The 26,686-nt window shown below is 38.9% G+C and overlaps 1 protein-coding gene across 1 annotated transcript; it reads left to right on the top strand.

Moving 5' to 3' along the window:
* The first annotated feature begins 1,985 nt into the window (after positions 1-1,985).
* On the top strand, positions 1,986-26,029 carry AHSA2P. The gene is made up of 9 exons (XM_031950531.1): positions 1,986-2,065; positions 5,909-6,099; positions 15,528-15,613; positions 16,326-16,440; positions 22,659-22,747; positions 23,456-23,578; positions 23,946-24,047; positions 24,966-25,017; positions 25,576-26,029. Exons 2-9 carry the CDS (start codon positions 5,970-5,972, stop codon positions 25,755-25,757), a joined length of 879 nt encoding a protein of 292 aa, XP_031806391.1. The 5' UTR covers positions 1,986-2,065; positions 5,909-5,969; the 3' UTR covers positions 25,758-26,029.
* The last annotated feature ends 657 nt before the right edge of the window (positions 26,030-26,686 follow it).

Below are 26,686 nucleotides of genomic sequence, written 5' to 3' on the forward strand. Positions count from 1 at the left end.
GTAGGCAGTATTGTACAATGGAAAGAGTCCCAAGTTTGGAATCAGAGAACTTGGATTTCCAGGCTCATTCTGGTATTTACTATTCATGTGACCTTGGGCACTTAAGTCACAGTCTCTCAGTTACTTCATTAAGTAAGGAATGGACTAGATTTCTGAAGTCCTTTTCAGCTCTATGTGATTTTATTATCTCACAGCAACAGGATGAGATGAAAATGGATAGGTTGGTTCCAATCTGTACCAGTTTAGGGAAATAGCCAAACTAATGAAAACTTACCAATGGGAGTATCAATCTTTCCAGTTCTTTTCTCTTTCATTTCAAACTTCCACATTCTGTTTATATTTGTTGCCTCCCTTCCTTCTTAGTTGCATCCACTTTACTCAGTCCCTTGCTATCTGGCGTCTCTTCTCACTATTGCAATGATGTAATATATGTAATGTATGTAGTGAATGTAATGTAAATTTTTTAAGGACAGAAAGCATCAAATTGCCAAACTGAATCCATTCTTTAGAGTCTTCATTTTTCTTGAGCTTTATGTAACATTTGAAAAAGAAGGAATATAATCTGTTCATTAAATGGAATTTGTAATAAATTAGAGTATTATTAAAATATGAGAAAATAATGGTAGGTATTATTTGCTATTTATTAAAGAATTATCATTCATTATGTCATCATAGTATTAGAATATGGCCTGAATCTCAAAGAAGGACAAATTCAAGATTTTTGCTATCAGATTCTATTCATTTTAAAGAATGACACATATAAACCTATTTTTACATAATCTTTCTCATCCACTGTCCAGATAAACTGTTGTTTCACTCTAACATACTGTGAACAGAATTTGTGATTTAGCACGCTTGTGATTAATTTTTTCTAGTTATATTTTAAATTCCATTTAATTAATTGGATTTATTAATATTTCATTTATATTATTAATATAAATTATATTAATTTAATATTATATTATTATATATCATATGTAATTATATATAAATAATATATATATTGAATTAAATAATTTAATTAATTAAATTAATGCCAGACCTGCCATTTTGAACTTAAAAAACATTGCAATAAGTAAGCTTATATATCAACATCAAATAAACAAGTAACTTTATTATATAATAGTATACTGTCATCCCATTCCCTCTTGATGCTTAACACTGCATCTGCAGTTCTGGAGTGGATCTTTTTTAGAGGGAGCCGTTTTTTGATTTTTATTTTTGCCTTTTAAAAAAAAACATGTAAAGTTTTTAATAGATTTCTTCCTGACATTCTTCCAGGAGAGCAACCTAAAAGTTATTTCCGGTTTCATTCTATGCATTTGTTCACCACCTCCTAGGTTTTAAAACTGGGGGGAAAAAAAAGAAAAGAAAAGAAAAAAGAAAAAAACCACCCCATTCTCCGGTGACTGAGGGAAGTCTAAGGCCGGCCAGGTTTCTGTCACCTTTCTCACCCTAAAATGGCATCCGTGAGACTCTTGCCCGTTATCCTTGTGGCTTCCCGCCCGGGGCCCCCCCACAGGGAGCATTACTCGGCAGGCGCGTGATGGGGGCCTTGGGGGAGGATGTCTGTCCCAGATATGATTCTGAGACCCTTCTCCTCCCGCTGCCGGAGCCCACGGAGGGAACGTGACGCTTCTGGATGAGGATGGAGACGGATGGGAATGTAAGTGGGTGGGGAAGACGATGAAGGAAGGGGCCGAACCGCACCTCATGCGGCCCTGGGAAGAGACGCGAGGCCGCCCCACACCCCACTGAGCCGCACCACGGCCCCGGCCCGACTGGGCCCCCGGCGCATCCCCGCCGCGGCAGTGGGGCGCCGGGGGGCGGAGCTCGGGGAGGCGGGGCCGGGGGCGGGAGTTTCTGGCACTTTCTCGGCGCTGCGAGGCTTTCGGGCTCAGACAGCGAAGGCCGGAAACGCCGGCGAGGATCGGCCGCCGCTGCCGCCGTTAGCTCCCGGCGGGACCCGGAGCCCGCGACCGGCACCGCGGCCCGAGACGCCATGGCCAAGTGGGGGCACGGGGATCCGCGCTGGATCGTGGAGGAGAGGGCCGACGGGACCAACGTAAACAACTGGCACTGGTGCGGGCTCGGGGAGGGGGCGGCCGCGGGACGGGGGCTGGAGGCCGCCGCAGGTCTGCGGAGCGCCGGGCGCACGTTCCGCGGCTCCCCGTCTGGGCCCCGGAGCGCCTCCCGGTGCCCGGGCGATTCCGGGCTGCGGGCGGCGGGCGCCCGCCCCACCTCACGCGCCCCTTGTCGCGGCTCAGGACCCCCCCCCCCCACTTTCCTCGCGCATCCTGTGCGCGCCTGCCTGCGCCTCCTTCCTCCCCGCCCCGGCCCGCTCTCTGGTCTGGTCCCTCTGCTTCCTCTCCCCTCCCCCCCCCGTCCGGAGCGCACCTGGCTCAGGCTTCCTCTGCTGCTGACAACCTGGGCGGGCGGGGGCGGGGCGGGGGGCGAGTTCTGTCCCTTCTCCCGCGACTGGCGGCGGGAGGGGAATGGGGGCTCCCCAAGCCCGGAGAAGGGGAAGCCCGGGTCGGAGCGCTCGGGGGCGGTGCCCTTGCTCGGTAACTTGCCCTCCTTCGGTGGAGCCGCGGCGCTGAGAGGGGCCAGGTGATGGAGCCGTCTCAGGCTTAGGGACGCGGCGAAACCTTGGGGAGGGAGAGTAAAGTCTGAGCAGGGGTAGCGGCGTCGGCTTCCAGCCGAGCGTGGCCGCCCGCCTCCCCGCGGAGGATGCTTCTGGCTGTGCACTACCTGCAACCCCGGCTGAAAGGATGCCGGGGCAGGCTGGGAAGCCCAGGACCTTCGCAAATCCGGCCCAGGAGGCCTCGTGGGCGTGAGCTAGCTGAGAGCCAGAACTCTGCCCTGGGAGCGGCTCGGGGGCGTTCCCTCAGACTCGTTACCTGCAGCACCGTGTTTTTCTCGTTAGGGGTACAACAGGCTGGTGCCTTCAACCTTAGGGGTGAGTCTGGGGCAGGTAGTGGGGGTGGTTAGAAGGAGCTAGGTGCTGATTAGGGCAAGAGCATGGACCAGTTAGCGTTCCTCTGCTTTCTCCCAGAGAGCAAACTGACATCGGGACTGCTTGTAGAATATACATATATAAATATGTACGATCATATGCATATATATATATATAAGCAGCTATGCTTAAGGGTTAGTTAGACGAAGGTGGAAACTTGGACTGGAGCTCAGTGGAATCATTTGGATTATTTTGGTTTGGGTTTATATCATACTTGCTACCACAAATTACTGATTATTAAAGAGATTAAGTGAGATAATCTATCTAAAATATCTTAAAGCTTATAAATGAGGGCTATTAGGATCATAGATTAAGTGTGTGAAGGGACTTTATAGTCTATTTAGTCCAAACCCTCTCATTTTATAGATGAGGCCCAAGCGACATAGATAGTGACAGAGACAGGATTTTAAATTAGGTTCTCTTATTCCAAATTCAGGACTCTTTCCTTGGTGCCATACTCGTTATTGATTATTATTATAAACTTTAGGTGCTGGTAGATTATATAATAATAGTAACTCTCACACACATATGTGTATAGATAGATAACTAGATAGCACTTACTATGTGTCAAACACCATGTTAACAACTTTACAAGATACCACATTTGATTGTCTCAACAACCCTGGAAGGTAGGTGCTGTTATTATTATCCCCAGTTTGCAGATGAGGAGATTGAGAGGTTAAGTGTTTGAGGCAGGATTTGAACTCAGGGCTTTCTCTCTCCAAGCCCATCAACCTATCTATGCAATCCCAAGTGCCATATCCTTTAAAACAATTTTCCTCAGGAAACTGATAGGCCAATCTCTATATGAGAGGGACAACTATGCCTGAGTCTGGGCTTTATTTGGAATTATTAGGGCTGATTTTCATCAGTGAGGTTGAGTTTGATCCGAGCTTTACAAACCCTTTCCTCTACTGACCTAGTATTAGGTGATTTGCTTGTGGAGGTATGACCTACATTGGTATATATGGCAATCACACTGAAGACCTCAGCCACATTAACTCTAAGTTCTGCCCAACTCATTTTTCCTTGGCATATTTGTGGACTTCCGTTCCTCATTGGTTTTCAGGTTATAAACATATACATTTGGCAGTGAGTTTTTTCATGTAAATTAGTTTAGTCTAGCCTACAAGACTTTTAAGTCTCTTGGGAGAGTCACAGAATGTTAGAACTGGAAAGGACTAGAACTTGTCTCATCCAAATTATTTTACAGAAGAAAAAAACTTCTTTTGAGAGAGATGAATATTCCAGGAGACCATATACCTGCCAAGACATCCCCCAATAAGTCTATTAAAAGGCTCTTCAGCAGAGCTCTTGTTTCCCTCCTAGGTGCTTAGTAATAACTCTCATTTCTATGGTATTTTAATGTTTGCAAGGCATTTTCCTCACAACAACCCTGCAAGGTGAGTATTATAAGTATTATTCTCCTCATTTTGCAGAGGTAATAGACTAAGGGAATAAAGAGATTTGCCTGTTGTCACACAACAGAAGTGGGGGGGAGGGAGGATCCAAAGTGAGGTTTTCTGACTTCAAGTCCAACCATTTTCATTATACCAGATTACCTTCTGATGGTGTACTAGGTGCTCTGATGTCACCCCCCCCAAAAAAAAAAAAATATATATATATATATGAAATGTGATCCTTCTGTCCAAGGACCAGCTTTGTTGGAGAGGCAACCCTTAGTATACAGGAAACAATTCAAGATCAACATTGAGGAAAACCATTTGAAAGGTCTCTGTAAACTTTGAGCCATGTGTAGATACAAGATTGTGTTCTAGAAGGCTAGATACCAGATAGCTTGCTCAGTGTAGAAATTCAGAAAAGGGGGATTAGGAATGGAGAAACTTTGAGATTTATGGAAGATATGGGATTTTTTTTTTTTTTTTTTTTTTTTTTTTGCTGGACTTGGCAGGCAGGATTTGGATAAGCAGTGGGAGAATGATGTGAGAGGGCACTCCAAGGAGCAGTGGGAGGATGAGAAGAGTTGAACATGACAGCTTTGTAGGAAGAGTAGGCTACCCTGGCTGGAGCAAGAAATTTATACCGAGAACAGTAGGGAAATGGGGTTGGTTAGATGGGATGGCTCCGTTGCTCTAACCTGATTTGTCTTCTCCTCCTTCCAGGAATTCCATATTCATTCCCTACTACACTTTTGCTTGAGTTATTCCTATGGTTTACCTAGGGTCACCTTATTTCCTATGGTTACCCTATCCTTCTTCAAGGGCACCCCAGCTGTGTACTCCTTCATGAAGCCTTTTCCGGTGACCCTGGGTCACCCTGACTGCTCTTTCCTCAGAAACTTCTGTTGATTCACTTTTTCACAGATGTAATGGGGCAAAGGATTGCAGGATTTTCCCTGTTGTCTTCTTCTCTACTAGTGAAAATCTTCTTGAGGGCATAGATTTCCTCTCATACTTTCCTGATATTATCATTAGGGATTTGTGGTAGTTAGTACACTAGAGACTAGCTAAATGTGGGTTGAATAAATGGATTTGTTACTAGTTGTGTGACTCTGAGCAAGTCACTTAACCTTATTGCTTTGCCCCCCAAAAAAATGTGGTTTGAAAGGGATCCTTGAAAGACAAAGTATTTCTTTACATATTCAGTCATGAATATGTGTCTTTAAGGAATGATACAGGCAAAATTTGTTTATTTTCTTATAAGCAAATTTAATAACATTTTAGCGAAATCCAGATTTCAGATTAGCAGTGGGTAATTGATTGAAATGATGTTTGGGGGGACCATGCTGCAGGGGGAACCCTGTTCTCTTATAACCCACTCCCTTGGTGAACTTTCAGGGATGGAACCTGGGGCTGGATGGGAGGCAAGGATGACCCCATCATGGCACTTCTGTTCTTGGGTAAATCTCTGTAGTGAACTTCCTGCCAACAGGACAGAGCGGGACGCAACCAACTGGTCAAAGGGGAAGCTGCGGGAGCTCCTGGTGGGGGTCATGGTGGAGAATGAGGTTGGCAGCTGTGAGATCAGTGACCTGAAGCAGGTGGAAGGGGAGGCCTCCTGCAGCAGCCGCAAGGGGAAGCTGATTTTCTTCTATGAGTGGAACATCAAACTGAGCTGGAAAGGTAACGGGGACAGTGTGGTATGGAACCTGTAAGAACAGTGTCAGGAACACTAACACTGAGAATGAGCTGAGGCTGATGAGGAACGCTAACATAACCAAAAGTTGTTTATTTTTGTTTTCTTTCTTTCTCTTTAATTTTTTTTTCTTGTTAAGCTACATTGGGAAAAATAAGAGCAAAGAAGAAATAGGAAGAAATGTTCACAGTGGGTGGGATGACACTGTAACTAGTAACTGAAAAGAAGCAGAGATGCTCAATTTTGATTTTGTTTGTTTTCTCTATGGAAGAGAATCATCTTTGGACTGAAAAGATCAGAACAAAAATGGCTAATTGGGAATTGTTACTCAAGTTAATTAGGAATAAGACAGAAAATATCTAGATGCCCTTGATAGTAAGCACTTGATAAATGCTTTATTTATCTATGTGCCATGCACTTGATAAGTTCAAGATACTAGATTCAGATGAATTATAAATACAGGCTCTGAAAAGTCACGGCAAACATGGCTGAGACATCTTCGGTGATTTTTGAAAGCTTATGGAGGACAGGAGACATGTTGTAAGATTTGAATTGGGTAAATGCCTGGATTTCAGAAAAGGGAGAATGGAGTCTGTAAACTTTAGGCTAGTGAGCTTGACTTTAATTCCAGTCAACATTCTAGAATATATTATTGTCTAGTGAGTGTTGTATTACATTCATTGTCAAGAAAAGCTGGGTTCAAATCTTGCCTTTGACATTTTACTAGCTTTGTTATTCTGGACATGCCATTTGACATCTGTGTACTCAAGACCTGAACCTCTCTAGGATTTATCTACTGAATCAAAGATGGATCGTGCTCTGGTTGAGAAGTTGTTGGAGGGAGTTCTTAAAACATTATTTTTCTAAATACTAACAGAATTCTGTAACTCCTTTCCTTCTCATTATTGTTATTTTATAGTGTTTTTGTCAGAAAGGATAAATAAATAGAAAGGGAAATGGTGATTACAAAGAACCATCCTAATTTCTTCAAGAAAAGACCATACCAGGTTCTAACAGGTAAATGAGGAGAATAATATAGATATAGTTTACTTGGATTTTTAGCAAATCAATAAGACTTTGTTATTTATCAATATTGATTAGTAATAAAGTCTCTCACGTTTTTTATGTGGAAGAGGTGGAGATGTGGTCAGGGTAATTGTATAGTGAAGTAGGGAAATACTTGAATGATTGAGACCCAAAGGGCAATCATTAATGATTTGCTATCAATTTTGAAGTTCCCTAGTAGAATGCTCCAGGCCTTTTCCTTCTTTTTTGATTTTTTACATTTTTATTAACGACTAGGACAATAGCATTAAAGGCATCCTTAGCAGATCTGCAGAAGACATAAAGCTAGGAAGGATAGCTAACATATTTGATGGCAGAATCACTGTTCAGAAAGATTTTGATAAGCTGGCACATTGGGCTTAACTAATAAATTAGGATGAAATCCGACTGGGTAAATGTAAAATCCTCCTCTTGGGTTCAAAAAATCAGCTTCAAAAACACAAAATGGGCTAAGCATATACCTTAAGGTGGGCAATGACAAAAATAAAGACCTCAGTTCATCAAAATGCTTTTTGTGGTAGTAGATAACTTGAAACAAAATAAATGTTTTTCGTTTTGGGAATGGCTAAACTGTGTGGTAGAATACTGTTATGTAATGAATTTGAGAAAGTGAATATGATAAACACTAAGAAGCATGACTTTATATGAAGTGATGCAAAACACCAGCTGGAACAATGTAAATGGAAAGAACAACAGCAACACAGCATTTGAAACTGAATACTGCAAAATAATAAAGACTAAGCTTGATCCAAAGTAGAGTTACAAGAAGATATCTTCTCCATTTTTTTTTTTTTTTTTTTGCCAAAGTGGGTAATTGTGAGTGTGGAATGTTATGTATAATGTTAGACTTTTTAAAAATGTGAGTTATATCCAACTTTTTTTTTCCTTATAAAAATTCTTTATTTTAAATGGTGGATGTAGGAAGGAATCAGGGGAGGAATACAATGGGAAATGTAGGTGATCTAAAAACAAAAGAGATCATTAAAACAAATTTTTAAGTGCATTATAGGATGGGGAGAGACATAATTCCATCTATAAAAGATCTGTGGGTTTTATTAGACTACAAGTTCATTGAGTCAATAGAATGTTGTTATAGTCAAGAGAATTCATTTGATCTTAGGCTGCATGTAGAGAGGCTTAGTTTCCAAGATTAGGAAGATAATTGTCCCATCCTATTTAGTTCTTGTCAGATCAACCTTGGGAAAATGTGTTCAATTCACATTTCAGGAAGAATGTTGATTGGTTGGAGAGCATGTAAAAAAGCAAGACTTAAAAAGATGAAGGGATTTGAGATCATACCATATGATTGCTAGATGAAGGAAATGGGGGTGTATAGGGGTTGTAACAGTTACTTTTGTGCATTTGAAGGCAGCTATCAGATGGATGAAGAATTAAGTTGTTTAGCTTGGTTCCAGATAGCAGAGTAGAAGCAAAGAGCAGGAATTATAGAGCTATGTTTAGGTTTCATGTAAAGGACTTCCCACCAATTACATCTTATCTAAAAGTGGAATTGGTAGTCTTGGGAGATAGCGAGTTCTCTCTGTAGAGATATCCAAGCATAGACCAGGGGACAACTTGTTAGGTATGTCACAGAAGAGCTGGGCTAATAGTCTCTGATATTTCTTCCAAATCTGAAATCCAGTGATTTTGAGGAGCAGTCATCATGGACTTGGAGGGAACAGAATGAGAGATGAGACCGTTTGTTCCCAGGCCACAGGAAGTCAGGCTTCTGATATGGTCACACCTGGGATTTTCTTTTAGAATGGGCTGCTTAGGTAGGTATAACGATTGCGGTATCTTTCCCAAGCTAAAGAAATAATGAATACTTACTGATTATTGCTGCCTAGCCTAGAAGCTGATATTTAAGGAAAAGATAGTACTTATGTCTCTTTCTTGGATTTAGGGATGATTCCAGCCTTTTCAGTGGCTACTAGCCACACAATCTTCTAATTTGTAATCAAGGTATTATCATTTCTGCCCTAGTGTTTTCTTGTAGAGGTGTTGGAAATAAGAATTTTTACTTGGTAAGTGTTTTGGAGGTAGAAAAGAGAAGGTTCAAGTACTGCTGTGAATTTGTGATATGATGATTGTAGTGTCACTACAATCATATAAAAGCTCCTTTTTGAGTCATTAGGGCTCTTTACACACTGGTTTCTTCTTGTCTTTCCAGTCTTATACATTCCTCCCTTGTAGGCACTCTATGGATTTTCAGCCAAACTGGCACACTTAATGCTTCTCACACAAGATGTCACAACTAGTCTCCACACCTTTCCACTAGCTGTTCCCCAGGTCTTGTGGCATCCTGGCTTCTTTCAGGTGGTAGAGGCCACCTTCTCCCAGAGGCCTTTGCTGGGCTCTCCAACTGCCAGTGCCTTCTCTGCTAAGGTTACCTCCTACCTGTTCTGTATGTAGCCTGTGTACAGTCACACACCCACACCCACGCCCAGTTATGAATGTTATTTCCTCCATTAGAATACAAGCTTCTTGAGGATAAGGGTATATTGAGTGTTTTTGCACCTTTATTTTAGAACCTATAAAGCGATGAAGGGTATAGAGTTTTGGATTTGAAGTCAGGGAGACCTAACTTTGAATCCTGCTTCAGATATCTACTAGTCATGAACTTGGAAAAGTGTCCTTGTCTTAGACTCAATTTCCTCATCTGTAAAATGGGTGTAATTACAACACTTACCTCACAGAGTTGTTGTGAGGACCAAAGTGCAAAGCACTTTATCAACCTTGAAGTTGCTTTGTAAATATTTATTATTAATTACTATCTTCAGTGCTTAGCACAGTGACTGACAATTTCTATTGATGGATTGATTTTATTTTATGGTTAATTTTATTATGGTTGAAGAATAAGAAAAAAGACATTTTACATACATACATATATAAAAATATATACATATATATGTATAATAATATATAATGTTCCATGACAGATTATGTGAACCTCTAAAAATATATACATATATATATATATATATGTATAATATATAATGTTCCACGACAGACTATGTGAACCTCTAAGATCCCATTCTCTTCCTCATGGTGCCTGGAATGTTGTTTCTCCTTTACTTACCTTCTGAGATCATCTCAAACCCTACCTCCTTCCCAGTGTCTGTGGGGACACATTACTCTTTGCTTTATTATTACTCTTTGCTTTCTTAACTGAGCGTGTAAAATATGAACTTGGTTATTGTTTTCTGCCTTACATTGCTTTCTGCTTTTTATGTGTCTGAGTCATATCTTCCTAGTAAGATTGATTATGGTCTCCTTGAAGACAGGGACTATGGTAGTTTTCAACTGGTTTGTTTTCCCACAGCATTGGTTGATAAATATTTGCTGAGGTAGCTGGGGAAAAACAGTATATAGATGACATGGGAATCATTTTCAAGACTAGATTGTCCTTCAATGCTTGGATATTTCCTCACATTTGGAAGTGATGTCTTTAAGGGTTGGTATATACCCAGTGAACAGAAGGGAGTATTTATCAGGCATTTATCCAGCACCCTACTAAACACCAGTGCCCATTCGAACCTTATACAACCCTGGGAGGTGTTTTTCTTATCATTTTTATAGTTCAGGAACTGATGTAGACAGAAGTTAAGTGACTTGCCCAGCATAGCCAGGAAGTGTCTGAGGCCGTACGTAAACTCAGATCTTGAGGCCCTTTATCCAGTACCACTTACCTGCTTGTACCAGCTATGTCCCTCCAATAGAAGTTTTCTGTGGCTTTCTGAGAGGTTGAGTGGAAAGTACTGGCAGAGGTTTTCCTAAAAGCCTTAGGGATGAACTTCCTTTTCCCAAATGCAGGAGGGCCCAGTTTTACACTGGGAAGGACTTCTGCCTCATTAGTGCATTTGTGGTCTGTGGCTATTTCAGTAAATGCAGTGACAGGCTCTCAAAGATGGTAGGGCATATTGGAGGAAGATATTTATTGAAGGCAGCATCCTGAAAAAGGAAATGAATTTAGTCCTCACCAAAATTTAAGAAGTGGGTAAGCCTTCCTCATCACCTTGAACCTTTACTCAGACTTTCTCCTCCAGATATTATGGACTTGGAAGATTCCAGAGTGGGGGTGGTGGTGAGGAAAGCATTTCTTCTCTCTGTTACCTCTCTGACATGGAGGTAGCCCCTTCCCATTTGGGGGCATTTTTAATTGTTCAAAAGTTTTATTTTTATTTTTTATGTAGAATACAAATTTGTTTCCCTCTAACTTCTAACCATGAGTCCCAATTTTTTCTGGGGCCAAGCAGAACAAATCTCAGAGCTGTGAGCTCTTGTGTGATTGCATTTCAGATCTTTCAAGACCATTTTGTTTATCCTTCCCCCAAACCTCTGCTACTAAGCTTTCTCTTCTCCAGGCTAAATATGCACCCATCCAGTAAATATTTAATAAACACTGGTATCTGCAGAGCACTGTGCTAGTCACTGGGGGAAACAGAAAATTTAGATAAGCAATAAACACAGATAATGACAACACATTGTTCTATTTTAGTGCATTCAAGACTTGTAAATGAAAGTGGTATTTGGGGAAAACAAAGGTATGAAAGGGAAGGCCACTTTCTGTCTTTTTTTTTTTTTTTTTTTCCTTATTTTATTGAGCCAAATAAGAATCATTTGCAATTAATACATTAACTGCAGTCAGGATGGAACTTCATCATTAGCTATGTAAAAAGGGCTTGCCTAGAAAGCAGTGAAACAAGACAAAAGGGAGGGTTTAGGTAGTTAAGAGTGACTTTTCAGACATATTTTAGCAAATACTGGCTGTATGTACATAATTAGGGTGTTAATTACAAATAATTAGTATCTACTCAAAGGCAAAGACCAAGTATTAGATTATCCCAGACAACTCTGGGGCAACAAAAATAACATTTTGATGAAATGCTCCCCATTTCCACCATCAGTTGAAACAACTACAGAATAAATTTCACTTATTACCTCCCACCCCACTACTAGCATGGACCTAATCACTTCACTACAGAGACCTTAATTCTTTTTTTTTTTTTTTTATAATAACTTTTTATTGACAGAACCCATGCCAGGGTAATTTTTTTTTTTACAACATTATCCCTTGCACTCACTTCTGTTACAATTTTTCCCCTCTCTCCCTCCACCCCCTCCCCTAGATGGCAAGCAGTCCTATATATGTTGAATATGTTGCAGTATATCCTAGATACAACATATGTGTGCAGAACCAAACAGTTCTCTTGTTGCATAGGGAGAATTGGATTCAGAAGGTAAAAATAACCCGGGAAGAAAAACAAAAATGCAAACAGTTTACATTCATTTCCCAATGTTCCTTCTCTGAGTGTAGCTGATTCTGTCCATCATTGATCGATTGAAACTGAGTTAGGTCTCTTTGTCAAAGAAATCCACTTCCATCAGAATACATCCTCATACAGTATCGTTGTTGAAGTGTAAAATGATCTCCTGGTTCTGCTCATTTCACTTAGCATCAGTTCATGTAAGTCTCTCCAAGCCTTTCTGTATTCATCCTTCTATCATTGTTTCTTACCGAACAATAATATTCCATAACATTCATATACCACAATTTATTCAGTCATTCTCCAATTGAAGGGCATCCATTCATTTTCCAGTTTCTAGCCACTACAAAGAGGGCTGCCACAAACATTTTGGCACATACAGGTCCCTTTCCTTCTTTAGTATCTCTTTGGGATATAAGCCCAGTAGAAACACTGCTGGGTCAAAGGGTATGCACAGTTTGATAACTTTTTGGGCATAACTCCAGATTGCTCTCCAGAATGGTTGGATTCGTTCACAGTTCCACCAACAATGTATCAGTGTCCCAGTTTTCCCGCATCCCCTCCAACAATCATCATTATTTTTTCTTGTCATCTTAGCCAATCTGACAGATATGTAGTGGTACCTCAGAGTTGTCTTAATTTGCATTTCTCTGATTAATAGTGATTTGGAACACTTTCATATGAGTGGTAATAGTTTCAATTTCATCATCTTAAAATTGAGACCTTAATTCTTACTGAGGATAGTTCTTTTACTGAACTATCTGAACTTTACTCCCCTCAAAAAATCCTGCAAAATTTTTACATTTTTAGGATAATGATTCCAAAAAGTCTTAATGAGGGAAGCTCATTTTCAAAAGGGGAAAGTGAGATCTGGGAAAGTTTCATGGGAATCATAGCATTTGAGTTGGACTAATTCTTAAACTTCTTCCACTCATGATCCTTTTTTTGCCCAAGAAATTTTTACATGACCTGAGTATACAGGTAAACAAATCAAACATTTACTGATAAAAAATCATAATTTCACAACCATCACATTCAGTTATGAAACCCCATATGGGGCCATGACTTACAGTTTAAGAAGCTGGGGTATAAAGGATAGGTGGGAATTCATCAGGTAATGACGGGGGAGGGGGGGAGAAAGAGGACATTTTAGGCGGAAGAAATATCATGGGGAGGCAAGGAGATGAGAGAGCACAGGGCATATAAAAATAGCAAATTCTTCAAACTAATTTCTTTGATAAATTAGGATGTCCAGTTTGTTTTCTCTTTATGTTGGAGTTTGTAAATGGGGCATCTGGAACAATTGAGTATAGCTCAAAAAGTTGCTGAATCATCTATTAATGAACTATAACAAAAAAAAGTTTTAAAACCTCATTGTAAATATGTATGCTTCTGGCAATCTATAAGCTTTTTTGCTTATTTATCACATAGCTGACTCAAAATGATCCTCAAGTCCAAAAAACCTCAAGGAATTTTTCATATATAACATTTTCTGGAAGTTTTTTCCCTGTGTAGAAGTTGCTTTCTTTAATTCAAGTGCAAGATTGTATATTTATCATTATTAAATTTAATAATAATATCTTCAGTCTTCTATTTGGTCTATTGAGATCTTTTTGGATTATGATTCTGTCATCTATTAGTTATCCGACTCAGCTTTGTGTTACCCTCAGGTTTATTAAGTATACCACATACGCCCCCACCCAAATTACTGTTAAAAATGTTGAACAGAAGAGCTGAGGGCAAAGCCAGAGTACAGAGGCACTCCATGGTCAAACTTCCTGCAGACTGACACCAGTTCTTTGGGTCTTGACACTCATCCAGTTCTGAATCTATCTAACTGTACAGCCCAGCCATCCAGCCTGCATCTTTCCATTTTCACCACAGAATTGCCAGGAGTGGTTTACATTTTGCTGAACTTGAGGTAAATCCTGTCCCTAGATTAATCAGTCTACTGATATCTTGTTATGACTTGTTCACAATGGACAAATGCTGCTTCATAGAGAAGTACCAAGGAACTCTTCTGTGTTTCAGTAGTGAAGACTTTCTTGGCATGCAACTGATAAAACTCCTCTCCTGGCATTGTTTCAGTAGACAGAGAACCCTGTATAGACATTATTCATTAGCCCCAAGTCCAGTGCTGTTTGTTACTGGCTTGCCTGTGGATCAGGGATTTGAAAAAGGTGACCACCTCTCCCTGGTCCTAGGAGAAACCTGAGGGTGTGTGTGCGTGTGTGTGTGTGTGTGTGTGTGTACAAATATGCGTGCATAATATATTACATGCTATGCATGTTATATATGAATATATTTATGTCAACCTATATACGATTTACTTATATGTGTGTATACATTATAAATATATTACATGATGTAATTATACATTCTTTGTATATTTGTTATATGTAGTATGTTATGTAATATGTAAATATAAATGCATATTTTTGCATTATATATAACATATGGTTAACATAGAAATGTAAACTCAAAATACACATTTCTATAAGTATCTTACACATAGATATACTTAAAATATATATAATAATATATAATATAATATATTTATATATAATGTGCACATATATAATGTAATATTACGTATATAATATAGTCCAACACATACACACACACACACACACATCCTTTCAAGGCTGCTTAGTGTTCCTTTGAGCATAATTTCACCCAGATAGAAATATGGTGAATAGTTTTACTAGGTTTTGACTTATGTTCTGGTCTCTCTTCTCCCCTATTTTCCTGAATAGCCCTTCAGGCCCGAAGCTTTTAAAAATATAATAGCCCTTTCCTACCTTTAGGTGATAGTTTCTTGACTTAAAGGCCCAGTGTCATGGGGAAGACATTTTGGTATAAGCAAAGACCTTTGATAACCTAGCTTACTCATCCAGTAGATGGACTAGAGCTGTATGCTGGAAAGAGAGAACTGGTGATTGTGTTTGGTAGAGAGCTCTCAGTTGTATGATGACTTTATTTAAATTGTATTAGGGTGCTGTGTGGGTTAGGCAAGCAAAGGCTGGCTTTTGTGTATAATTGGGTTTTGATTTTAATTAAAGGATTCATTTTGTCCTTTTAAGGTACAGTCAAGGAATCTGGTGCAAAGCATAGAGGATCGGTTGAAATACCCCACCTCTCTGAAGAAAATGAAGTAGATGATACAGAGGTTTGTGCTCATATTTAAAATCAATTGTTTTTGCTGTGAAAGGTGAGCACTCAGAGAAGTGCTTATCCCATGGAGTAATTCCATTTGGCGGTATTAGTGAGTTATAATCATCACATTGTTTTAATGAGTGAATTCTCTTAGTGTAGTGCTATTTTCCTCTTCTGTCTCTTTCCCTTCTTCCAGAGTACTTCCTGTGACAGTTGCCTCTCTGTATCACTGAATAACTTTTAAAGAGAGCAAAATAATAGCTGTTCCCAGGGTTAATTGCGACTTCCTCAGATGTCTAACTTTTCATAAAAGGGACTGGTAAGAGTTGTCTATTGGAGAGATCCCTCTTCATCACAAATTGCACCATACATGGAAAGCTGATGAGAGAGGGAAGTTAGTGCTCTTCTTAAAGGTTTCTGGATTGCACTGAGAGAGAGTGCCTAATGGTTTGGAGGCATTGACTCTGAAGTGAGAAGACAGGTTCAAATCCCATCTCTGGGAAACTGGGCAAGTCATTTAGCTTCCTAGGGCCTTCTGTAGTTTTGGCATCTGTTAAATGAAGAGGCTGGACAGGATGATATCGAGAACTATGATCATGTGATGCATGTTATTTTAGTCTTAGACCTCTGGAGAATTTTTTGTAGAAGGAAACCTACTCAACACACTGTAATGATTCTGCTGTTTTGAAATCAGATTGTCAGGTTTATATTTTTCTGATTTATAGGTAAACGTGAGTAAAAAGAAAGGAGAAGGAGATTCACTGAAGGATCTCATGAAAACTGCAGGGGTGGCCAAGGTCAGAGAAGCCCTTGAGGATTACCTGACAGCTCTGAAAACAGGTAAAGCCACTAAATTTTGGTGTGGCCTTTTTTTTCCCTTACTGTTTACTAAGTTTTACTACTTCATCTTAATTCTCAAGTTAGTTTACTTTAATACCAGATTCATCAGGAATAGATACATAAATTTTTGCTCTAGGATTAATTTTATTCTGGCAGAATGGAGAAAGAAAGGAGTTGATCACTGCAGAGACGACAGACTTTTACTTGGTGGGCAAAATGTGCATCAGTATGAGCTCAAAAAAAAAAGGTGCTTTTCACATAGTAGGTGCTTATGAGACACAAAGCAGTTCTCTTCATACCATAGGTGCATACTTAACACATTGCCACTACTCATATATAAGGTCCCATTCTGTCTACTTGAATTCATATATAGTCTTCCTTTTCTGGGGATTGTGGTGGTGGGAATGGATCAGGATCACAGGCCTCCTGATAGAAATATCCTGATAATCATTGTGGTTGATAATTAATGAGGAGCCACGTAATTTATTAGTCAAACGTTCATAGACTCCCCGGTCAGTCTAAAGACTCTGAATACAAGTGAGAGAGATTTTTATGTATTAAAAACAATTTTTCTAAAAGACTGGTTAAATGAAAATAAATTAATCAGCATATAAAATTAGGCCATTTGATTTCTGGAGGAGGACAGTTCTTGGGAAGGAGAGGGAGTCTGCAAGGCAGTTGGAGTTTAATAACTTGCCAAGGTTCATAATAGTTAGTATAAGTGTCTGAGATCACATTTGAACTCAGATCCTTCTGACTATAGGGGGGCTGTCCAGTGAGCCACCCAGCTGTCCTAGTAATCTTATTTCTAATTGGAGGAAAATATAGAGAATTTCCCAAGTTGGGAAGGGAAGAATAAAAAAGTGCCGGTCCCTGAAATTAGAAAAAGGGTATCTCACTCCTCCCAAGTGTCTGTGTTCATTCAAAAGAACTGATTGACCAGTCCGGGGGGTGGGGGTGGGGGGTGGGGAGGGGCAGTTTTCCAATAAGATATATAGGTTACTTGAGATACATAAATTGTGAGAAAACTAGATGCAACTTTGAATATAACAGAGTGTCTGGTCACCATAACATAGGCCCTTAGTTAAAAGTCTCTAAGCAACAGATCGAGATGGTCCAGCTTGCTAGCCATGTGGGGATAGTTTAAAACAGTGCAATAAAGTTTTCTCACCATTCTCTTAATAGTTTTTTCTTCACAAGATAGAAATTGGATGAGACCTACATAATTGAATACAAAGGGAACTAAGCTAGCTCCAGAACTGAGTCACAAGATGGATCTGATTCACTTAGTTCCCACATCACCTAGTCATATTTTAGTCTGCTATCTCTCACCTTGGGCTCTGTAGAACCCTAATGTCTTCCATGATATAAATTCAATTAGATAATATTACAATGCCTACAGTGGGCTAGCAAAGTTTCCTGTCAGCCAGAATCTAGAAAAGCCAAAAATGACCAGTTCTTATACTGACTGTGGCTGGGAAAAAGAGGAGTGAGTTGAAAGGAGGCAGGAGGTTACAGGAGGTATACAGGGTAGAAGGTGGAATATGATGGCGCAAAGGAGAAATCAAAACAGAATGCTCTAGGAATACTTGAGGAGACAAAAAATATATTCAGCAGTCAGAGAAAGCCCATTAGGAGGGTTAATGTGTATGGGCTTTGCAATCCTTTAAGTGATATATAAATATTATATAGTTGTTATTAGAGCAGCTACACAAAGGAGGTAAGACAGGGTCCAAACTGAGCCTTTTAAGGACATAAAGCATTGGAAGATGGTCTGGGTAAATGCAGAAGCAGGAGATGCTCTATTCTGTTTATGGAATAGTCCAGTTTGCCTAGATGATTAAAGAGAGGGAAATGTGTGAAATAAGACTGGATACATTATGGAGGGCCTCAAATGGCAAACTAGGGAGTTTGCATTTCATCTTGAGTCACTGAAGATTTTTGATTTGGAGAATGACACAAGGACCATAGGATCCCAGATTTAAAGCTGAAGGGAACTTTAAGGCCTCTCATTTTATAGATGAACAAACTGAAGCTTAGAAAGGTTGACCATCACACATAGATAGATAATTGTTAGAAGAGGTAGTTCTGTGTGTACGTGTCTTATTTTAACTGGATTATTTTCATTAAAAGGGGAAAAAATCACAACACAAAAATAAGACAATCATTATAATTTTGTAAGATACATACTATGGAAGTGGAATAGCACTCAGGGTACATCTCAGGAGCAGACGTGGCCAGGCAAGGGAAGAAGTTCTTTTTTCCCAAAGGTCTCCCACTACATCCAGGACTATCTCCAGTTGTCTTATCTTGCCACTGGACCCAGATGATTCTAAGAAGAAAAGTGAGACTAGTGACTTTGCACAGGCCACTTTCACTTAAATCCAGTTCACTTAAATGCCATGGCATCAATTCTCTGATATCAGAGGTCTTTTCAAAAATGAAAAATAAACTATCTTAAAGTCATTTCCATGTTATTTTCATGACAATATCCGTCTCATCCTCTGCTATCCCCTTCTCTTTTTGCCTTCAGTCTTTCCCAGCATCAAAGTCTTTTCCAGTGAGTCTTTTCATTATATGGCTGGAGTATTTAAACTTTTGACTTCAGTATTTGACCTTCCTGTGAATAGTCTGAATTGACCAATTTGATCTCTTTGCTGTTCAAGGCATTCTCAGAAGTCTTCTCCAGCATCATAATTTGAAAGCATCATTTCTTCAGTGCTCTGCTTTCCTTGTAATCCAGCTCTCATAGTCATACACTGCTCCTAGAAAAACCATAGCTTTGATCATATGTTGGCCAGATGATATCTCTGCTTTTTGGCATGCTCTTCATTTTTGCCATAGCTTTTCTTCTAAGGAACAAGTGACTTCATTTCATGACCGAAGTCACTGTCTGTAGTAATGTGTGAGCCCAAGAATATAAAATCTGACACTGCTTTTGTTTTTTCTTCTAATTCTAATTATCTTCTAAGATAAAAAGCTTCTAATGGAAGTGATAAGACTGATTGCTGAGATCTGAGTTGGGTTCCGCCCCCCCTTTTGATATTAAACTCCAAGCCAGCTTTTTCATTCTCTTTTTTCATACTCATCAAGAGGCTTCTTAATTCCTCTTTATTTTCTGCCATCAGAGTGGTATCATCTACATACCTAAGATTGTTAATATTTTCCCCAGCAACCTTAATTCCAGCTTTTGTTTCTTTTAGCCTGGTATTTCACATGATATACTCTACATAGAAGTTAAATAACTAGGCTTCTTCTTGACAATACTTCCTAAAGCTCATTAGACTTTCATTTTCCAAGACGCCTGGCTTTAGATCAGTCACCACACCATCTGGTTATCAGTGATGTTAAGATCTTTGGTATATAGTTATTTTGTGTATTCTTGCCATCTCTTTGTAATCTGTTCTGCTTCCATTAAGTCCCTACCATTTTTGGTTTTTATCATGCTCATTTTTGTATTAAACTTTCCCATAATATCATTAATTTTCTTGAAGATTTCTCATCTTTTCCATTCTGACATTTTCTTTTATTTCTTTGAATTGCTCACTTAGGAAAACTATCTTTCTTGCTATTCTCTGGAATTTTGCATTCAAATTTATAAGAATTCAAGCCATTTTCCAATTGATAAATGGTCAAAGGATATGAACAGTTTTCAGATGAAGAAACTCAAACTGTTTCTAGTCATATGAAAAAATGTTCCAAATCATTGTTGGTTAGAGAAATGCAAATTAAGACAACTCTGAGATACCACTACACACCTGTCAGATTGGCTAAGATGACAGGAAAAGATAATGATGATTGTTAGAGGGGATGTGGGAAAACTGGGACACTGATGCATTGTTGGTGGAGTTGTGAACAAATCCAACCATTCTGGAGGGCAATCTGGAATTATGCCCAAAAAGTTATCAAGCTGTGCATACCCTTTGATCCAGCAGTGTTACTACTGAGCTTATACCCCAAGGAGATATTAAAGAAGGGAAAGGGACCTGTATGTGCCAAAATGTTTGTGGCAGCTCTGTTTGTAGTGGCCAGAAACTGGAAACTGAATAGATGCCCCTCAATTGGAGAATGGTTGGGTAAATTGTGGTATATGAATATTATGGAATATTATTGTTCTGTAAGAAATGACCAACAGGATGAATACAGAGAGGCCTGGAGAGACTTACATAAATTGATACTCAGTGAAATGAGCAGAACTAGGTCATCGTACCCAGGAACAGCAAGAGTATACAATAATCAATTCTGATGGACATGGCCCTCTTCAACAAAGAGATGATTCAGACTAGTTCCTTCAGTTCGTTCAGCTGTGGAGAGAGCCTCTACACCCAGACTGTGGGAATTGAGGGTGGACCACAACATAGCATTCTCACTCTTCTTGCTGTTTGCTTGCATTTTATTTTGCTTCTCTTTTTTTCTTGTGTGGCACGTTAACTGTATAAATATGTATTACATATATTGGATTTAACCTCTATTTCTACCACGTTTAACATATGTTGGACTACTTGCCATTTGGGGGAGGGCATAGGGAAAGGTGGGGGGCAAATTGGAACACAGGGTTTTACAAGAGCTAATGTTGAAGAATTGTCTATGTATATAAAGTTTTGAAAGATAAAAAGCTTTAATTAAAAAAAAAAAAGAAAGGAAAAAAGAAATCCCAATTTAGGTCATACCTATATGGTCTGATGGTTTTCCCTTTTTTCTTTAAGTCTGCTTTTAATAGGCAGCTCATGATCTGATCCACAGTCATCCTTAGGTTATTTTAACTGACTGTATAGAGATTCTCTACCTTTGGCTGCAAAGTATATGTAATCAATCTATTTTCTATATTGATCATCTGGTAATGTCAGTGTGTAGAGTCAACTTTTGGGTTGTTGAAGAAGTATTTGCTATAACCCTCGAGTTATCCATTCACTTAAGTTAATTGACACCCAAGATGTCAATGTTTAATCTTTCCATCTCTCCTGTTTGACCACATCAAGCTTACCTTGGGCTCCTAGATCTTACATTCTAGGTTCCTATGCAATATTGGTCTTTACAGCACTATATCTGCAGCTGGGCTTCCTTTTGATTTTGGCCCAAACACTTCATTAGTGTCTCCCACTCTTCCCATTGGACAATCTTTTGATCTGAGGGAGCTCATCTTTTGATGCCATCTCTTTTATCACTATCCTTTTATTACTGTCCGTGAGGTTTTCTTCGCAAAGATACTGGGGTGGATTACCTTTTGTCAGAACTTCCCATTGTGATCTGTAACTCTGCATCATTTCACTGAGCTATCCAGACCCTTCTACCACAAGAAGACAGTGACCCAGGGTGCAGCTTAAATGCTCTAGGAATTTGTATTCTCCTCTGTGGAGGGGACTCAATTGACCCAGATCATAAGCTTTGAGAATCCAGGGTCACCGCCTCCATGATATGAATGATCAGAGTAATAATTGAATGATATCTGATATCATCTGATAATGATAATCTGATATCTGCATCAGTTTCATCAAATATTGTAAGATAAAATTTATATAATTGGATTTTATAAGTTCCTTACTTAGATCATGTTTTATGATTTGCAAAATAAATGGCCTCATTTTAAGCCTCTCATCAACCCTGTGAGATGATTAGTCTCACAATTGTTGATGATTAGTATGTTTATGTTGCCCCATTTTCTAGACTGAGAAAACAAGACTAGAGAGAAGGGACTTGATCCCAGGTCTTTCAATACAGATCCAGTTCATATTAGTAATTAAAAATATTCTAATGAGATGAAAAAAAAAATCAAGAAAACTCAGTTCATAAAAAGGCATTTGGATACATCTGGCTTATATAACTAACTAGTTCTCAGGATGGAAAGATATGGTAAAAGGCTTGCTTTAACAAAGGTCAGGAGGCAGCTAAGTGGTTCAGTGAATGGAGGGCGGGGCCTAAAGCCAGGAAGATCTGAGTTGAAATCCTGCCTCAGACACTCATTAGCAGTGTGACCCTGGGCAAATCCCTTAATTCTGTTTGTCTTAATCCATTGGAGAAGAAAATGGCAAACCTTGCTAAGAAAACACCATGGGTGGACATGATGGAATAACTGAAAAATAACGGGATGAACCTCCCATTTTTCTCAATGAGTCATTTCTATAAACACTTTTCAATACCTTTTGTTGCTTCAGTCCCTCTGTCTTATCTGTTTGTGCTTAAAAGGAGAGAAATCTTTCATTACATGCCTTTCTTTATAGAATTCACAACAGGAATGATTTTGCCAACAAAAACTGCACCTCCTCAGGAACTGACTGCAAAAAGAAAATTGAGCGAACATAATTTTCAGGTTTGTTGGCTGCTGGGAAAAGAGTTTGGTGGTACAAGTGATCAAGAAGGCCAGAAATATGAATGGGACATCTAACCCATTTTTTTCTGTTAGACTTACTGGTCACCATATTGTTGAGGAACTAGTGGACTAGTTTTTATGTCTTTGTGTAGATGCACGAGTGGGACTTTGGGGGATCAGAAGCAGTGTATTCGAATTTCCCCACCAGGAGCAAGTCTGCCCATACACTGAATTGGAATCAGTAATGCCATCTGAAAAGCTAGCATCCCACTGCTAGCCGAGAGGCTATAGAAGAGGGTACCAAGTGTGTTTTTTTTATTATAACCTTTTTATACTAAATCAGCTGACAGCCTTGCCTTTCCTTTCTTAATGACCTTTTGGATAGGTAAATTTGAAATTGGCTTTCTAGGCTCCCTGGTGGGGATGAATCTTTTAGTGTTAATCACTGTATGTACATGACATTACAGATTTTATAATCTTTAATTTATGATAATGTACAGTTGCAATAAATAAGGGTTTAGGTTGTGAGGTTTAGTAGACCACAAAGATAATAAGCAATTAAGAGATTAAGTCCATGATTCAGGAATCTTTTAGTCACATTTTAATGAGCAAACCAGAGAAGACAAGGGGGGATAGACAAGGGGCCAATCTGGTGGGATCCTCAATTAATTGTCTTTTGGGCCTTCTTTTTTGCCACTTGGGCTTTAGGACTCTGTGACTCCAATGGTTCTGGATGTAGTAGGTGTGAGGATTCCAACAGTGACAATACATATGAGGGAAATATTTGACACAGCAGTAGAAGAACTGTATAGCATCTTCACCACTAAGGATGTAAGTGTCCTAGAACCAATTTTTAAGACTGGAAAGTGAACTGCCTTTTTGTCGTATTCCTAAAAGGCCATAATTAAACTAAGTTTCTTCCAACTAAGGGGATGTAGGGACAGCTTCTCATTAACTTCAAGAAAAAGGCATTTTAGCTGATATTCAGCTGAAGCATTTCTTCAGCTGTTTACTCAAGGAAAGATTTTTAAAGAAAAACTCAAGATATCCTTGATTTTTAAGACTTGTGATTGTTCACTGATAGCTTAAAATGTGCTCTATAGTCTTCTCATTCCAATGTCTTACAAACCTTGGCTTAATGTAAGACCTGGATATACTAGAACCATCTTAAAAGCTTTTTGTGTATGTTTTGTTTTAGTTGGTGCAAAAGTTTTCTAAATCTTCTGCTGTGATAGAAGCTGAAAAAGGAGGCAAATTCCAAATGTTTGATGGGACTGTTACTGGTGAATATCTAGAATTGGTAAGTTAACACCGAATTTAAATCGAAAGAAACCGCTTGCTTTGGGGTCAGTTCTCCCATGATAATAGCTTTCTACCTTCCTCTATGTCCATTTTTTCCCCTTTAAGACATGGATCAAGCACCATTTTCTGCATGAGACCTTTACTGATTAATAACTGCCAGTACATAGACTACCTTGTATTTTAATTATTTGCATAAAATTGACATTATCATTTTGTATATATTTGTATTTAATTACACATACCCACACAATGGACGCCACCCCTGCCTTGATACAAAGGTATGCTCCTAAGAAGCTGCTGTACCTGGATAACCAATACTTAGCACAGGACTTAGCCTCCAACAGGTGCTTGATCAATGCTTATTGACTGACATGATTTTTTTGTTTTGTTTTATATAATGGAGTGAGTTCATATACCTTAAAAATAAAATCATAGGGTGTTTAATAAACATGAGGTTGGAATCAGTTTATATAATATCCTCTGCAGTTTCTGTGTGAATGCTCAGATTTTGCTTGCTTTTGTTTTCAAACTAGTACTCTGCCTTTAAAGAATCTTAAGCTTTAATTAACATTTCTCCTATTTTGAGTGGGTGGCTAAGTTGTAACCACATCCTATGGGAAGAGGGACACTTGTGGCTACACTGGCAAATATAATGGCTCTTACCTTTTTCCTTGACATGCTTTTAAAGAATTTTGATTTATAGCTGTGTAACCCTGGTCAAGTCACTTAACCCCAATTTCCTCACAAAACAGAAAAGAAAAAAAGTTTTGTCAGCATGCTCTAATAATGTAGTCAATGAAGAAGACTATACCCAACGTTTTTTTCCCCCTCCTTAATTCTCACAGTTTTAATTTGTTGGTTTTGCTGAAACACTAGTTTTGGAAATAATTTCAGGGGAGTTTTTCTCTGTTTTCAGTTATCCAATAAAAGGATTGTTATGAAGTGGCGATGTAAGAGCTGGCCAGAAGGTAAGTAATTCTTACCGTTATTTTAGTCTAATTTTAACAAGCAGAAAGAATCTGTAACCAAAAAAAAAAAAAAAAAAAAAAAATCAACTGCTCCCCTTCTCCACATTCTCCCCAGCTCAATAAGACTTTAAAATTTACAAAGCATTATTCTATGGCTGTACTCTGAGGTGTGTAGTGCCAAATATTACTCCCACTTTAAAGATGGAGATAAATGTACTGATAAAAAAGTATTGATAAATTCTTTTGAGTTTTTTTGGTTTTTTTTTGGTAATGCTATTCCTGCTAGTTTGGAATAGAGCTCTGTCCTGCCATCCCTTAACTCCGTCCACCTCTAGCCTCCCTCCCTATCTCTCTTGTAAACCAAAGAAATCTTAGGAATTTACCTGAGATGTTTCCAAGAGCTGCAAGTCAAGTGTTAAGATATGTGTCATCTTCTCCAAAACTCTTGATTTTGCCAAACTCCTATTTATTTATTATAATACCCTGAATTCAGCAGTATCAATTGAGTTTTTTTCTTTTTGGAAAAAAAAACTCATACGCTTTCTATTCTATTTTCAGAACATTATGCAACTGTTGCACTGAGTTTTGTGCCTGTGGCAGAACAAACAGAATTACAGCTAAACTGCAAAGGAGTTCCTGTTTGTAAAGAAGAAAGTACAAGACAGTGCTGGGAAAAACAGCATTTTGAAGAAATAAAGAGATTTGCTGTAGCTTTTGGCAACTCTGAACAGCTGAATTAACTAGAAGACATTTTATAAGGCATTATTTTTTTTATAAGTGGAAAAAAGTTCATTCTTCACTAAACCACTTTTTCTCCCTTCTTTAAAAAAAAAATACAAACCCCTTAATTTATTTGTGCTGGCAAAAATTCCACATATATATGATTTTAAGTATTATTTATAGTTCTTTATTGTAAACAAGATTATAGATTTAGAGCTAAGAGCTCTTAGCAATATAAAACAGTAATTTTGTACAGCTAATGTACCTTAGCTATTAAAACTCTGGGACCGGACTGATAGTTCTGAATATTGGGTATTAGTAAGTCTAGATTTCTTAATCTAAAGCTTTGGCCATGTGCTTTAGCCTATAAGGTAATGTGAATCCAAGTTTTTGTTTTTCTTCAAGAAATCTGGGCAAAAACAAAAAACAAAAAGGGGCAGTTGGTGGCACAGTGGATAGAGCATCAGCCCTGAAGTCAGGAGGACCCGAGTTCAAATCTGGTCTCAAGACACTTAACATGTCCTAGCTGTGTGATCCTGGGCAAGTCACTTAACCCCAATTGCCTTAGTGCAAAAAACCAACAAACAAACAAAAAAACAAACCCAAGAAGTCTGGGGTACTTGGGGAAGGGAGGATGGTAATTCTGTGTAGTGAAGGGCAGCCAAAGCAGGATTAACCTGGGTGAGGCATTTGTTTTTTTAAATTTTCTGGGCCCAGCTGGCTCCTGAACAAAGGCAAAAAAACATGTGATTGATTCTGGGTGGTGGTAGGGACACCTCACCTCATCATTTAAACTGGACAGTCCTATAGGTAAGGAAAAACAATGACACTTATTTAGCAGCCTTGAAAGGATCTGAGAATAAAAAGACTTGCTTTTAAAATCTAATTTTCTACATTTAATAGAATTACATGAAAAACAATGGATTCCTTCCCTCCCCTCCCTAGTTCC

Source organism: Sarcophilus harrisii, chromosome 2 (assembly GCF_902635505.1).
Source record: "Sarcophilus harrisii chromosome 2, mSarHar1.11, whole genome shotgun sequence".
Taxonomy (NCBI): Eukaryota; Metazoa; Chordata; class Mammalia; order Dasyuromorphia; family Dasyuridae; genus Sarcophilus; species Sarcophilus harrisii.

What these genes read in the sequence shown, in the direction of transcription:
- AHSA2P (XM_031950531.1), top strand. Translation starts at nt 5,970, where the DNA reads ATGGTGGAGAATGAGGTTGGCAGCTGTGAGATCAGTGACCTGAAGCAG. An exon ending in CATCAAACTGAGCTGGAAAG is followed by an intron (nt 6,100 to 15,527) that starts GTAACGGGGACA and finishes TGTCCTTTTAAG; the next exon opens with GTACAGTCAAGGAATCTGGT. An exon ending in TGAGCGAACATAATTTTCAG is followed by an intron (nt 22,748 to 23,455) that starts GTTTGTTGGCTG and finishes CTTGGGCTTTAG; the next exon opens with GACTCTGTGACTCCAATGGT.